At 48.4% G+C, this 15742-nt stretch overlaps 1 protein-coding gene across 50 annotated transcripts in view; it reads right to left on the bottom strand.

Moving 5' to 3' along the window:
• SORBS1 (sorbin and SH3 domain containing 1) overlaps positions 1 to 15742 on the bottom strand; it is a 192371-nt gene that overhangs the window by 88995 nt on the left and 87634 nt on the right. For 5 of the 50 annotated variants that reach the window (XM_075935646.1, XM_075935647.1, XM_075935644.1 and 2 more), the window contains 2 exons: positions 13556 to 13669; positions 3681 to 3785 (listed from right to left, as the gene is read on the bottom strand). Coding sequence is in view for 39 of the 50 variants with exons in the window: in XM_075935659.1 (XP_075791774.1) it covers positions 21 to 52 (32 nt within the window). In the remaining 11 variants the exon portion in view is untranslated. Of the gene's footprint in view, positions 1 to 20; positions 838 to 3680; positions 3786 to 13555; positions 13670 to 15742 lie in introns of those variants that run through there. The other 45 variants (XM_075935656.1, XM_075935664.1, XM_075935666.1 and 42 more) reach the window with 20 other exon arrangements.

The following is a 15742-nucleotide window of genomic DNA, read 5'->3' as shown; positions in this document are numbered from 1 at the left end:
TCAGCTAGCCGCGTCCTTACCTTGGACCAGGCTTCTCAGTCAAAGGTGCCATTTGCTGGGCTCTTCCCGCCCCCCACTTGGACTCCAGAGACAAGGTGTGAAAGAGTCAATCAGGGTTTGCTCCGGGCTGTTCGGCTCCCTGAAGCATAACCCGAGTTTGGGGAGGCCTGGGCACCCTTAAATACTTTGCTCCTCCCACCTCTGTGCTTTAATTAGCCAGCAGGCTCTTAATCATGTCAGCCTGTCACTTGGCTTGCTCACCGTCAACAGCCCCCTCCCGCCTGCCTGGCATTCCTTTGCCCTTGACATCATGCAGACACGCAGTGGCAGCAGACGGGGTGGGGGCGGGGGAGCGGGAGATGGATGCATTGGGGAGGAGGGAAGTGATGGCTAAGCACATGGAAAGTGCTGCGTAAAACACCCGTACCCAAGCCGTGTGTGTGTCTACCAGGGAACGGTTTGATTAGCATCTAGCTACAGGCCCTGGAGACCCTTGAGCACGGGCTGGCAAATGTGTCGCTGCCAGCAGAGTTAGGTCTGGAGTGGAAATACCTGGCATGATACAGAGAGAAACTCTCATCCTGAGAGATTGAGATTTATTATGCAGCCCAGAAGCTTGGGAAACACAGCCCTGCTGGGGCAGAGGCCCCAAAGGAAGGCAGGTTGGCGGGGCCAGGACTCCCCTGGGAAGCCCAGAGAGGAACACATGCTGGAGTGGCAGTGGTGCCAAATGGACAGAGGATAGCGTGTGCTCTCCTGGGCATCTGGGAAGGAAGGAGGGTGGGACCAAGGCCTCCCCCTCTTTCCGGGCATGCACACAGGAGACAAAAAGTCTGGGACTGTAGCATTCTGCGTCCAGGGTGTGGGTCAAGTGACTTGTCCTGGAAACTCAGTGGCGAGTCCAGCCCGGGGTTCTTGGCTCTGCGTCCTGCACCTTTACCAGCAGGCCATCTCTTCCAGACCAGCACATTAGAAGTGGTGCAGGCTGGTACTTCCGGTCTACATGACTGGGATTCCAGCCTCCATCTCTCCCTTATGCCTCTGGGCTTCATTGTACTCCCTGGCCTCTTTCCCATTCCCTTCTCTTTCATCTGCAGCCACCCTTGGGCTGCTCCAAACCCCTCTCAGGGACTCTTCAGTCTGAAGAGCTGCTGACCATGCTGCAGACCGAGATTAACTGTCTGGAAGGCCACCGTCTCCCCAGGAACCGGAATAGAGAGGAGGCTAAGAAAACATGACTGATGGAGAAAGCGTTGCTCCTTTAATTGGGATTGGTCCTGCCTAGAGCAGGGGGCTGGACTTGATGGCCTTCTGAGGTCTCTTCCAGCTCTCTGGTTCTATGCTCTGATTCTATGAACACAGGCCAAGCATGTCTCTGGTTGGCCAGCCAGGTGAGTGCTTAATCTCAATTCAGATCCTTCTTACACACACAGCGTTAGTGAGGGCTCTGAACAAAAGCCCTACAGGAGAAGACTAACATCCACTTTAGGGCTATTTGAAATCTAGACCCAGCTTCAGATTTGTCAGCTCAAACTCTTCTCTATTTTCCAGCTGAGCTGGTTGGTGAGCATCCCTCCCTTAGCCGAGTGGGAGCAGCTGACATCCTGGCCTGGGAAGCTGGCACCAGTGCAGGACGAGGCTGGTAAGCACTGATCTAGTTGACTTCTGAGTTTAGTATTGATCACATATACCTCACAGTCCAAGAGACACGTGCAATGGCTGATCAGCATTACCGGTGCTGGAGAGGAGCCCAGTATGCAGAATTCACACCTGGATTTCCAAGGGCCTAATACTTGGAGGGGTTATGTTTGGCCCATTATGGAGATGAGGCCATTTGCAAAATTTGGATCAGGCTCTAGGTGTAGCTTGCAAACACAATGGCTACGTCTACACTGGCCCCTTTTCCGAAAGGGGCATGGTAATTTCAGAGATCGTAATAGGGAAATCCGCGGGGGATTTAAATATCCCCCGCGGCATTTAAATAAAAATGTCCGCCGCTTTTTTCTGGCTTTTAGAAAAGCCGGAAAAGAGCATCTACACTGGCCCCGATCCTCCGGAAAAAGCGCCCTTTTCCGGAGGGTCTTATTCCTACTTCAAAGTGGGGCTGGGGGCGGGGAGCAGTTTGGTCTTCATCCAAAGTTTAGGGGAGTTCTGATCAAGGGCTGGGATTTGTGGGATCTGCACGTCCCAACCACAGAGCTTACAACACAGAGATTCTACAGCAGGCCGGACAAAAGTCAGGCTTTGGGCGCCTGACAGACTAAAGCGAAATCAGGCGGGTAGCTGCTGAGGGGCTCCACTGCTCCAAACAGCCTGACGTCCTGCTGATCTTAAAAGCCAACACTCCGGCTGTGGACACCTCTGAGAGCTTACAGCAGCACCACTGGACCCTCGGCAGAGAGCTCTCCCATCGACCTAATGCCCCCTCCCAACAGGCAGGGGAGGAGCTGCCCTGCGGAGCTAGCGCTGTACACACTTGGGGTAGCCTATTCACACCCCTGGCCAAGTACAGCGATAGCCTTGCTGGGAGATGAGTCACCACAGTGGACTGGGAATGAGCAACAACTCTGGCTGGCATTTTTCAGCCAAGCTGCAATAATCAACTCCCTAAGAGCAGCATTTGCTTAGCTGTCCAGGCAGTCGATGCAAAACTTGTTCTGTCTACAGCATGTCGACAGCTCCATCCCAACAGCACCTCAGCACGCTGCAGTCACAATGGCACTTACCCTGACGAAGCCCTGCAAGGCGAGGCACTGCCGTTCCCCTCCTTGGCCAGAGGGGAGTTCAGGCCCACACAGGCTGGGGGTGCGTCTAACAGCAAGAAGGGACAGTGGCAGCAAGTCCCCGGGGCCAGATCAACGGATGAGGGGCTGGAGGTAGCAGGGCAGCCATTTGAGAGTACGAGATGAGAGTCTCTCAGAGCTCAGGTCCACGCCCTAGTGCCTGCACAGCTTTCTCAGCCCTGCGAGCCTGTCAGCTGACCCAGGTTCTGACACTCACTGCCAGAGGGTTGCTAAGCAGACCCACCCTCCGTCTTTCAGGGCCTCACCTCCCCATCTGTAAAACATGGGGAAGCAACTTTTCCAAAAGGGCTGCCAGCTCTGACCAAAGCTAGTCCAGGTCTTATTTTACACATGACGTATTGTCATTTTCTTAAAATACCCAATTCACGTCTCCCGGATTGCTCTCAACAGGCTCCGGAGGCTGACGACGACTCTGGCTGGCAACTCTTCTGTCCAATGCCTGAACCAGTATTTTCCAGATTTTTTTCTTTGTGGAAATTTTCAAAATTTTCATCTTTTGTTCAGTGCAGAATGAAGCCAACTTTCAAAATGCTTCACAAGATGGAATATCCACCTTCCCCAAGCCTCCATCTGTGACTAGCTCACTGAGCGCAAGGGCTACCTAAACCAGGGAGCGAGAGAGAGAGAGAGACCTTGTCCCGCTCTGTGTCCAGGCCCCACAGGACAGCTCGCCACCTGCAGAGGAATTAGCTGAAAGGACAGAAGTTTGTGATTGTGGTGCTGAAAGTCAGGGTTTGAGCCTGGTGCTACCTGTCAACATTTTCCTACCCCAGCTCCCTTTTTAGAAGGAGCTGTCCCAGATGAAAGGGTTCCAATGTCCCAGTTTTTTGTGCCTTGGATGGCAGCCCTATCTCCCATTCATTCCCCTGTACTCACTGAAATCAGCTGGTTGAACTATTCAGGCCCAGTGGAAAGGGTCACGGTTCTCCACCTGCGACTCTGCTTTCTTTTCACATGTAATTATTTCACAGTAACACACACCTGCAAGAGAGAGAGCGGGAGGGAAGTGTGTTACTATTACTGCCACTGCCCCGGTGTCCATTGCACTTACCAAAGGACAGAGAAGTCATCCCAGAGCAGAACTGAGGCATTAAAAGGAGCACAGCAGTACAGAGCGGAGGCATTAAAAGGAGCACAGCAGTACAGAGCGGAGGCATTAAAAGGAGCACAGCAGTACAGAGCGGAGGCATTAAAAGGAGCACAGCAGTACAGAGCGGAGGCATTAAAAAGGGGTCAAGTCTTAACTCTGCCTGGGCCTGGCCCCTGCCTCCTCCCCCAGTCAAGGGACTATGAAACCTGTCCGGCACCACCACTAGGAGGACAGGTTGGGAGGAAGGGTTGCTGGAAAGCCAGGGAACAGAATAAAAGCCTGTTTCAGTGTAGAGATGACCTTGGGAATCTCTTTTCTTGGGGACAGTCTCTGAGGTCCCTCCAGGTAAGGGCAAACAGACAATGGGGGAGCAAAGAGAGATGGAGAAAGAAAAAAACATGGAAGATAAATAGATGGGAGGAAAGAGACCAAATCAGAAAAAGTCTGGTCCCTCAGAGCTACACACAATGGGGCAGCTTTGCCCCAGCACAATCTACATGCATGGCCACCTCAGCGCAGTCCCAGGTAGCAATGCAAGCACGACCTCTACATGAGGCCTGGCCGTGGACTGAGTGCGAGCCCCTAGTGGAATTGTGTTCAGTAAGCAAAAGTTGAACCCACGAGTTCAGTGATACCACTCGACCATTTGGCACTCAAGAGGAACAGCGTATACTGGAAGCCAGACCCTGGCTAAAACTTAAAATGCAATGAGTGTGCTGAGTGGGTTTCATTCATGGACTTTAAAGTAAATTTCCTCTGTCAAGATGATGATTCCAGAAGATAAGATGTTTGGTGGGTCTTTTGCTCATGGTTAATATTTATGAACCCTGTTTGCACTGGTTTCCCAAATTAATGCTGAATTACTTCCCTCCTTTTATTACAAGTTTTTTGCTACACTCAGACTCTGTGCTTGCGAGAGGGGAAGCGCTGCTTCTTAGAGGCACCCAGGCGGTGGTGTGTAATAGTCCCATGCTGCTGCGTGAGGGCTTGGGCCGGTTTTGTGTTGCACTGTTGGAAAGGAACCCCTAGATACTGAACCGTCCCTTGCTGCTGCCAACACTGACTGGCACAAGGGTTATCAAGAGTATTCCATTCAAGTCTGTGTGATAATCCATCTCTTGTGGTGGGAGGAAGGGGTTAGAGCAATTCATTTAGAAGATGGAAGAGTGACTCAAAGGCAGCAGTCCAGATATCAGCTAATAATTTGCTTTTATAGCAAGTTACTTAATCATTCAAATGATAGATTTGAGATTCTGATCACATTCGTTAGTTGTATTTATAAGCAGACAGCCACCTTTTTAGAATCTATAGAAGGACTGATTACTGTTGAGTAAATTGGTTGGTTTGATTTCACCAGCACTGAATAGTTGTTGTGCTTTATACTTAGTTTAGTGCATAGCAGCTTAGCTTTGGTGATAAAGTTTCCCTGCTCTTATCTTTGCTTAAGTGTTCTAATAACATTATAAAGGGATATGGAGTCTTATTTCTTTTAACAAGCAACCTTGGTCCAGAAGTTAGAACCTTTGAGACATGGGGCAGATATCAGCCAATCAACCTAAAATCTTGTCATGCTCTCCTAATTAGCCAGTAATCACAGAGAACAGAGAGGAAGAAAAGGAGTAGAAGGAAGCTGCTCAGAGGGATGTCAGAGACTTTGCTTGACTGGAGACATGATGTTTTACAGGCCTCCAGAATTACTTCAGGACCTGCTGGCAGCTGAAACATTAAGCGTGGAAGAGCCACGACTACTGCCCAGCCTTAGAGAGGTTCCAGAGAGAGACAGAGAAAAGATGGCACCTGAGAGAGCGAGGCCTGCTGGGTGGGTTTCTGCTATCTACAGGGGGCCAGTTTTAATCTGGGCCCTGCTGGCCAGGAGGGAATAAGCAACCACATAATCTGGACAGGGGATGGACAGAGGCAGTTTACAGCTTTATGGGGCCCTGGGCCAAAGCATGTGGGGGCCCCTGCAGTCCTCCCCCCCACATTCTGTTCTCCTGCTATAAAGAGGGGTGGGGCAAGGGGGCTTCCCCCAGACCACAGCAGGAGCACTGGGTGGGCCAGGGAAGCCCCCTGGCCCCTGCCCTGCTCACTGGCAGGAGCGCCAGGCAGGTGGAGTGGGTGGGGGTGCAGTGGTGCCCATTTGCCCAGGGCCCCCAATGGGCCATGGCCACTGGGGATGAAGCCTGCATCCCCTGGAAGCCTTTCTGACTCCTGAAGCAGAGTCAGTGACCTTTGGGAAGATACAAGGAGAGAGAAAAAGGCCATTTTGGCACCTGTCATCTAAAGCAACGGAGCGCTTTGAGCTGTGTAAAGGGTCTGGGCCTGGGAGTCTGGCAGCCAGGCTGGAAAAAAGCCTGGGTGAGAAATACCTTTTTGAACAAAAGCGACGAGGAGTCCTGTGGCACCTTATAGACTAACTGAAGTGTAGGAGCATAAGCTTTCGTGGGCAAAGACCCACTTCGTCAGATGCATGACATGCATGACATGCATCTCACGAAGTGGGTCTTTGACCACGAAAGCCTATGCTCCTACACTTCAGTTAGTCTATAAGGTGCCACAGGACTCCTCGTCGCTTTTGCAGATTCAGACTAACACGGCGACCCCTCTGATACTTTTTGAACAAGAGACTCTGTTAAATTTAGGTTTTAGTCTTAGAAGCGTATTGTTACTTCTGTTTGCTTGTCATCCTTCCTACCTATATTCCCTGTACTTGCTGTCATCTAGCCTATGATTTCCTGGTTTTACTAAAAAACCGAGTGGTTCAATTCAAGCAGAGTACTTGTTAACCTGCTGCTACTGTCATAAGATGCTGGGTGCTATTTCTTTAAGGGAGTAGTGAACTGTAAGCGAGCCTGGAATGACACAGGGCAGAGAGTGTGTTGGAACTCCAGACATGTTACCAACCAAAGGTAACTGGGTGGTGCATGTCAGGGTGCAACCTGCATGCTTGATGATGTGTGTTGGGGACCATGCTGTGAGCCGCAGCAGCACAGAATTCTTGGCCCCCAGAATTGGCAGAAAGGCACTGATATAACCCCTTCTCAGTGTGGGTTAAACCCCAAAGCATCCCGCCAACGCTGTGCACTTCTGAACCTTTCCTCCTCCCCCACCTTGACTGGAACGATAAATGTAAGTAGAGACGGGTCAATGCTGAAGAAAAAATTTTCCATAAACATTCTTTTGCATTTTTACAGTACTTTGTTTCAACTGTGATCATGTATCACCCCAAGAACAATGCTCAGTCAATCAGGGAAGAGAAACATACCCGGAGTGGACCTCTGTTTCCAATCAAAACACCAACTCTCAACAATACACAGATCAAAAGTAACTCCAGGAAAAGCTTTGAGCAAGCTGAGAAAAATCCAAATCCGTCTCCAAACCATTCAAATCAGGAGCGTAACATTTTAAAGATGCTTCCAACATGCTCAATTTTGAGCAAGGATTTTCCCCTATTTTAATACAACTGGGGTCAGCCCCTCAGCCCTCCAAACCCACTCTAGCACAGCAGAGACCTGTGCTTGCACAAGAGCTGATATAGCCAGGCATTCAGCAGCTCCCCACCTTGCTTCCCCCCCTCACGCCAGGGGCATTTCATGATAGGACAGTAGCATGACAGGAACGCGAGGGGCTGGGCCAAAGCACACAGAGTTACAGTGTTTCTGTTACCCACTGGTGTTCCCTGAGGCTGCTCTAACTTGTGCCAGGGGATAGTTCAATGCTGCCAGTTTTCAGGATATGGAGAATTGGAGAGTCAAGCCATTTATGCCCTTCTCCAGAGGTGCCAATCACATGCATCCATGATGCTGAACTGCTCAAATCTCATTCTAAAAACCCTTCACGACAGTCAGAACATCTGAAAAAGAGAATGACGGGAGGAAATGCCTATGACACAGGGTCATCCTGTTTTAATTAAGTATCAGAGGGGGAGCCGTGTGAGTCTGAATCTGCAAAAGCGACAAGGAGTCCTGTGGCACCCTATAGACTAACAGATTTATTGGAGCATAAGCTTTCGTGGGCAAAGACCCACTTCATCAGATGCACCTGACAAAGTGGGTCTTTGCCCACAAAAGCTTATGCTCCAATAAATCTGTTAGTCTATAGTGTGCCACAGGACTCCTCATCACTGTTTTAATCAGTGGCCTTATACAGGGTTTTTTTTAACAGACAGCTTCCTAAAAAATGCCAAATGGAGCTGCAGACACCAGGAGTCCACGGACCACAGTAGAAGACCACATGAACCAGTGAGTCCACCTGCAGGTCTAGCTTCTCTCACCCAGGCAGAGTCACGTAGGCACAGCTAATCAACTGCATATGCATCTACCAGTTCAACACTCCTTAACTCTCACATTCATTTGTGTCCTTACGATTTGATCTTAAACAGGCAGCACAGCTCCCAACAGCACCACGAGCAGCAGTGACAAACCCCTCGAGTGACCTCAGACTTGGATCTTGACAAGGACGCAAAGGTCCACACACAGCCTTCAGCATCAGAGCCAGAGCAGCCAAGTTAAAGAAACACACGAGTTCCGTATTGTTTCCAAGGTAAAGCACATGAGAGGCTGACCTTGGTTGACAGGACACTGTTATTTATACAGCACCTACCTGCCAAAGTGCTGGGGGCAATATGCTGCAAAAATCAAAGCCAATGCAATGAAAACAATCAAATAAGAGCACACCACAAACGAGGCAGCCTGTTTTAGAACATAAGAGAAAGGGATCAGAAGGGAGTAAGCATCGGGCCAGAAGCCATTCGATACACTTTTAAAACTTCAAGACAGAAAATGGTAAGGAGCTCTTTCAAACCAGGGCAACAAAGTTATTGCCATTTATACGCTGTACATGCAGCAACAGACAGGCCCTGCCCTGAAGAACCTACCGCAGGACTGGCCCTTGGGCAAGGCGAGTGAGGTGGTCGCCTTGGGCCCCAAACTTTCAGGGCCTCATGCCCAGCTCTCAGCCGTGTGGCCGTGAGGCTCAGCATGCTGCCTTGGACCCTGCACACTCTTCAGCCGGGCCTGACCTACAGTCTGACTGGACAACACTGACAAAACAGTAAATGATTTCCCCAGGGTCCTGCACAGGACAGTGGTAGAGTTGAGAACAGAGCTGAGAGCACTGAAGACATAGCTGTGCCATTAGTGATTAGCTTTGAAAAGTCAGGGAAGGGACTCCACAGAACTAGAAAAGGGCAAATATAGTGTCCAGCTATAAAAAGGAAATAAGGACCATCTGGAGAATTACAGACCAGTCAGTTTAACTTCTGTACCAAACAAAATAATGCAGCAAATAATTAAGCAACCAATTTGCAAACATTTAGGGGATAATGAGGTGATAAGTAATACGCAACATGGATTTGTCAAGAACAAATCTTCTTAAATCAGCCTAATATCTTTCTTTGACAGAGTAACAAGCCTTGCAGAAAGCAGAAGATGTGGTATATCTTGACTTTCGGAAGGCTTTTGACACAGTCTTTCATGGCCTTCTCATAAACAAACTAGGGAAATACTAGCTAGATGGGGCCACTATACGGTGGGTACATAACTGGCTGGATAATCATTGTCAGAGAGTAGTTATCAATGGTTGACAGTTATGCTGGAAAGGCAGAACAGGTGGGGTTCTACAAGGATCAGTTCTGAGTACAGTTCTGTTCAATATTTTCATCAGTGATTTAGATAGTGGTACAGACAGTACACTTATAATGTTTGCAGATGGTACCAAGCTAGGAGGGGTAGTGAGTGGTTTGATGGATAGGATCATAATTCAAAATGACCCACACAAACTGGAGAAATGGTCTGAAGTAAATAGGATGAAAGTCAATAAGGACAAATGGGAAGTACTCCACTTAGGGAGGAACAATCAATTACCCAAATGGGAACTGACTGCCGAGGAAGGCGTCAAGGGATCTGGGGGCCATAATTAAAGTTAAGATGTTGCCATGGCTATTTTTAGTAAAAGTCAAGGGCAATAATCAAAAGTTAGTTCTTCCAAAAGCCCTTGATATCTGTAGTGAGACAGCATTACTGCCAGCGGGCCTAAGAGAAACTAAATTCATCAGTCTTTCCCCTAACCATAAGGACCCTTCTGTGCCTCCCTTTTAACCGGGAGGCTTCTGGAAAAGAGGAGTCAGCAGTGAATCAGAGGGGCGGGTGTATGCACAAAACCCACCTTAGATTGATGCTGTCAGTCCTCCAGGGCGTTGGAAAGAGGGGAGACCTATTATGCTTTTTCAGCTGAAGCTGGGGAGCCAAAGCAAAGCATTCAGCAGTGGCAGCTCTGACCCTCTGGGTATAAGTGGAAGCAACGTCAATGGAATTGCAGCTGCTTACACTAGCAGTCAATTTGTCCCTGTTACTTTGTGGGAGGATGAGAGAGGCAGCATTGTAAAGGCAATACATAAACAAATAGCTTTGTTTTTACAATGTTCAGTCTCATTCTCATCTCATGCCAGCAGGCTACTGACTTTAACGGAGTTACCCCTGATCTACATCAGCAGCCAGGAGGTTAGAATCACCCCTCCCTTTCCCACCTTGGGCCCTTTGTTTAGCAGCTCTACGCCCATTTCCTCTCGCCCTGGTGAGAGAGTCAAGCCAGCAGAGCCTAGGCTGCCTTCGAAGGGCACTGGCCCATCCTCACGTAAATCACTGCTCGTTACATGTAGCAGAGCGTGTCAAGGAAGAGAATTAGTAATACTCATTATATTGACGAAACTGAATACTTGCTTCTCAGCCCAGACCCCAAAATAGTAACAGATCCCTCAAATTCTAATCTTTCAGCATCTGTTACATAAATGTTGGACATGACAAGTGCCACTGCTTACCGTTGCTTTAGAAGAGTGTTTCTCAACCTTTTTCTTTATAAAGTACCCCTTTAAAAAGAAATTATAAGTACCCCCAATGCACCCATCCCTCCCCCAGAGCCAGGCACCCCCAGCCCCATGCTCTAACATAATACACTGACTCCCCCACACCACTCTAATCCAATGCTGCTCCCCGCTCCCAGAGCCAGGCACTGGATGTATGGTAACCCTACCTTTGAAGTGCCTGCTCCTGCTGCTCAGCCCTGCCTCGGCAGCTTGACTGCAGGGAGCAAGTGGCCCACCAGCACCGGGCTCACCATGTGGGGCTGTGCGCTCCCACTCCAGCCCAACGCCCCCCTATCGAGAGGCCTGGGGGCAACTGCCCCATCGCTCCCACATGTTACGTCACTGATGCGGGGGCGATACTTTGGAGCAAAGCTTATTGTGCTGCTTCACTGCCTTTTAGCTCCTCTCTGCAGCACTACAGGGAAGGGGCAATGGGGATGTGTTGTACTGAGTAATGCACGTCTCCGGGTTCAGCTGCCCTTCCCGCTGAGCACCCCAGGGAGGCTGCCAGAGAGGAAATAAACTAGGAGAGGCAGCCATGGAAGTCATTTTTTTTCTTCCCACCCAAACTTGCCCCCCAACTTGGAACTGCCCCGGGTCTCACCAGAGTCGCCGCAGCCACAGTGCACAGAGCGGCTGTTAACATCCAGGCATGCAGCTCTGAATACTCAATTTGACAGGCACATGCTGCCACCCCTTCCCCGATCCCCTCTGCAGGGCAAAATCCCAGACATTTTTTGCCTAATTTCTCTTGTGTTGCCATTCCCCACAGACTTTTCTCACGTACACTAAGGGTAAGTGTAGCACTGTTTGAGAAACACTGCTTTAGAATGAGGAGCAAGTCAGTAACAGAGGCAATGGGTCAAACACTCAACAATATACCCTTAGGGCTTGTTTTAATTCCATTTTTTCACATGGAACCACAATAGGCACAAATATCAATAAATAAAATGCAACCAAAAAACTAATGTTTACTCCTGGGGGAATTCTGCACCAAAAGTAAAATTTATATGCGCAATATTACAAAATTCCACACATTTCCCAGACCCCTCCAAAGCAGCCAAAGGAGCATCGGAGACAGGGCAATGGAGGAAATGAGGCAGAGGGAAGTAATTGCTAGGCAGGAGCCTGGGTGTGAACTTGGAGGGTTTTGGGGAGTGGGTGGAGAAAAATGCCCTGTGTCCCTGAACTCCCCTGAGTCACCCCCCTCCCATCTTCATGTGGCCCCCCATTCATGCTGTTACCCCACCAGCTCCTGTGCGCCCTACCCAGTCTGTTCCCCCCACTAGCCCTGTGACCCCCACACCCAGCAACCCCATGTACCTTCCTCAGTACATCCCCCTGTGCCTCCTCATCTGGCCCCACTGGGTGTCACCCTGAGGAATGCAACCTTAGCTCCCTCCTCTCTGTGGCTGGCTGCACCAGCCTGAGAGCCAGCTGCCCTATCTTCAGGCACCACAGCACCCCCTGGGGGTGAAAGGTGTAACTGCAGCACCTGGCCAACAGAATGTACTTTTTGCAGGAAAAGAAAATCTGTGGGGGATGTGAAGTGTGTGTAGAATTTCCCCAAGAGTAAAATCAGGCTTATTGACTTGGTTCCGAAGAGGCTTTGCTCAATCAAACTGTGAAAGAAGAAAAACAGAGGGGATGTGCAGGAGACACAAAGCAGTGCAGCAGCAAGACGATGTACACCACCACTACTAATGGGCAGCACACTCAGGGTGAGACTGCTGCAATTAAAAATTGATGTTGGCACCATTTGCCACAATGCAGAGGTTCTTGACTTGTGAATGTCACACACTGCTGTCAGGGGGTTGCAAGTGTCCTGCTCGTCAATGTTACCTCTAATTTTTCCATCCACATGTGGAATAAATTTTGTTACATGCATTGAGGCATGTGTGGTTGTGCACCACCAGAAGAAACACATGCTGCTGGCTGCAGGCGCTCTGCTAACCAGATGGGCAGCATTTTAATCTCTCCTGGATGGTCACCCAAGCACTCACCTTACAGGGAACACTGCTGCCCTCCCCAGATTGCTCTACAGCAGGGGTACCCCAGCCCATGCCTGACTGGATGAGAAGCAGTCCAGGGGGTGGGGAGGTCCCAGCATTAAAAAGATTGAGGACCACTGCCATATACAGTTTATCAGATCATTGCTGCATCAAATACATTCTTCTGCCGCCAGCTACAATCTATACCTGATACTACAAAGGAGAGCAAGGACCTCAGTCCCATCTCTAACTCTACCCCCCCACTTCTCATTAAGGTGCCTGATTAATTCTCCATGCTGTGCATGGAGAACAACATTTCTACCTGACCACTGTGGCAATCATTTTCAGCCCTGAAGCCTAACCCTGGACATCTTATCTCAACTAGCAACAATTGTTTATGTTTGTGAAGGAAGCACTGGTGCTTTAAATCCAGACACATGACTCGACTCCAAGATGAATATAAGTTTTCATGGCTAACAACTTTTGCTAAGATAGTCAGTCTGAAAAGGGACAGAATGCAAAACGCAGACCAGGCACGTGTCTCTCAACTAAGATTCTACAGCAATTACCCTCCTTCCAGACCACTACTCAGTACCCACCTTTCTCTAACAAACAGTTCTATCATTCTCATACTTCAAGAAGAGAAGAGGCCGCTTAATTTCAAGCAGGTCTCTCTGAAAATGGGCTTCAGACTCTTTGCCAAGAATAAGTGAAAAATCAAAGCCAACAGCAAGAGGGGAAAAATGCAGCAGAGCCACTGGCATTTGTTTGAACAGAACAGCTGGAGTAAGTTGTCAATTTCACTTACCATATTTTCACACTGCACTGCCTGGCAAAGTGGGCCATTAAAGAAAAGAAAGAGCTTGTGACAAGCTTATGACATATCTCAAAAGCAATAGGAGCTCTTCAGTTATTCCCGATGCTGTGGAAAGACAAACAGATGGAAATGAGAAAAAAGCAGAACAATGTCAAAAACAGGTTCTTCTCTAGAGTGCAGAGTCAACTGTGTTTGTCAGGCAGATGTACCTTGCCAGAGCAGAATCTGTTTGATCCTATGTGATGACACGATTGCCTACAAGTTAAATCACAACATGCTGAGCAGAGAACAAACTAGGGAAATATAACCTAGACAGGGCTACTATAAGGTGGGTGCACAGCTGGTTGGATAACCAGTTATCAATGGTTCACAGTCATGCTGGAAGGGCATAATGATTCGGGATCTGCAGGGGTCAGTTTTTGGACAGGTTCTGTTCAATATCTTCATTGGCAGTTTATATGATGGCATATAGAGAATGCTGTTACAAGGAAGAGGGAGAAAAATTGTTCTCCTTAACCTCTGAGGACAGGACAAGAAGCAATGGGCTTAAATTGCAGCAAGGGACGTTGAGGTTGGACATTAGGAAAAACTTCCCAACTGTCAGGGTGGTTAAACACTGGAATGAATTGGCTTGGGGGGTTGTGGGATCTCCATCCCTGGAGATATTTAAAGAGCTGGTTAGATAAACATCTATCAGGGATGCTCTAGATCAGTGTTTCTCAACCAGTAGTATGGGTACCCTTAGAGGTACTCAAGAGAAGTCTGGGGGGTATGTCAACACAACTAAAATTTGGAGAAAATTGAATTTTTAAGTTTTACAGTTTTATTATTTTTGTACTTTTTACACCCAAAAATTTCATCGCTCGCCCGGCTACAATTAAGTTGTTAAAAAAATGTGTTGCAATTGTAGAAAAAAAATTGTGTCTGAAAACTGTAGGTACTGGGGGTACTCAATTTTTTTGGGGGGGAAGGGGGTACTTTATAAAAAAAAGGTTGAGAAACACTGCTCTAGATAGTGTTTGGTCCTGCTGTGAGTGCAAGGGACTGGACTTGATGACCTCTTGAGGTTCCTTCCAGCTCTAGTGTTCATATCATTAATATGATAACAAGGAATCGGATGGAAAAGGTGCCCTTATCTGGTCACCAGGCATGACTGCATCAAGTCACTGTACCCCATAAGGCATTGCTAAGTTTTTTTCCCTGAGCAGACTCGCTCACCATTTATTTTCCTCCTCTGTTGTTTATGAGGGTAAGTCTACACTTGCTCCCTATCTTGAAATAGGGATGCAAATGTAGTGTACCGAAATGGCTAATGAAGCACAGGATTTAAATATCCCGCGCTTAATTAGCATCATCGCGTCTGGCCGCCATTTTGAAATCGCATTATTAGGAATAACAGCTATTTTGAGAGAAGGGTTTTCTCTTGAAATAACGCTGCTACATGGAGCGTTTTATTTTGCAATAATGCGATTTCAAAATGGCGGCCGGATGCGATTATGCTAATTCAGCGCGGGATATTTAAATCCCACGCTTCATTAGCAATTTCGGTACACTACATTTGCATCCCTAGATCGAGATAGGGAGCAAGTGTAGACATACCCTGAGGATATTTGCATAGAAACAAGATATTCATATAGTAAAATCCAGATTCTCCATTCACCTGCCCTCCAGGAGGCCATGTGGCATACACAGCCCCAGTGGGAATGTGTAGGACAGAGGAGGAATAAACAACAAGCACGCACAAATGCACAAAATGCCTGCAGGCGGGACTGTGTTTTACATAGATGGGAGCATCCATGTGTTTCTCCTGCTGCATGGCTGGGTCAATATTAACAGGTGAGCTATCCTAAACTAGGACCAATTTGCCATAGGCTATCGAGCAGACATGTAACATGGTTATAGAAATCCGTTGTCTTGTCCACACAAGCAATCCTAATTTGTGATGGAGGGAGGGATGACTCAGATGGTTTCTCAGCACAAGGCTGATTTTCCCTGTTCAAATCAATGCAGTTACTATTGCCAGAGGATAATCAGAGTGAGGTGTCCATGGCTCAGTACAGTTCAACCTGAGACACTTGAGGTTCTGAACTTCTTGGTCTGGGCAGTATTCCTCCCTTCAGCCAAACACTGCTCCTGTGACCCTGTGCTCTTCCTTTTAATGGCCTATTTCCCTCACAA

Source organism: Pelodiscus sinensis, chromosome 8 (genome assembly GCF_049634645.1).
Source record: "Pelodiscus sinensis isolate JC-2024 chromosome 8, ASM4963464v1, whole genome shotgun sequence".
NCBI lineage: Eukaryota > Metazoa > Chordata > Testudines > Trionychidae > Pelodiscus > Pelodiscus sinensis.
Note: the sequence above shows the minus strand (reverse complement) of the source record. Positions and strands in the feature narration are given on the sequence as shown.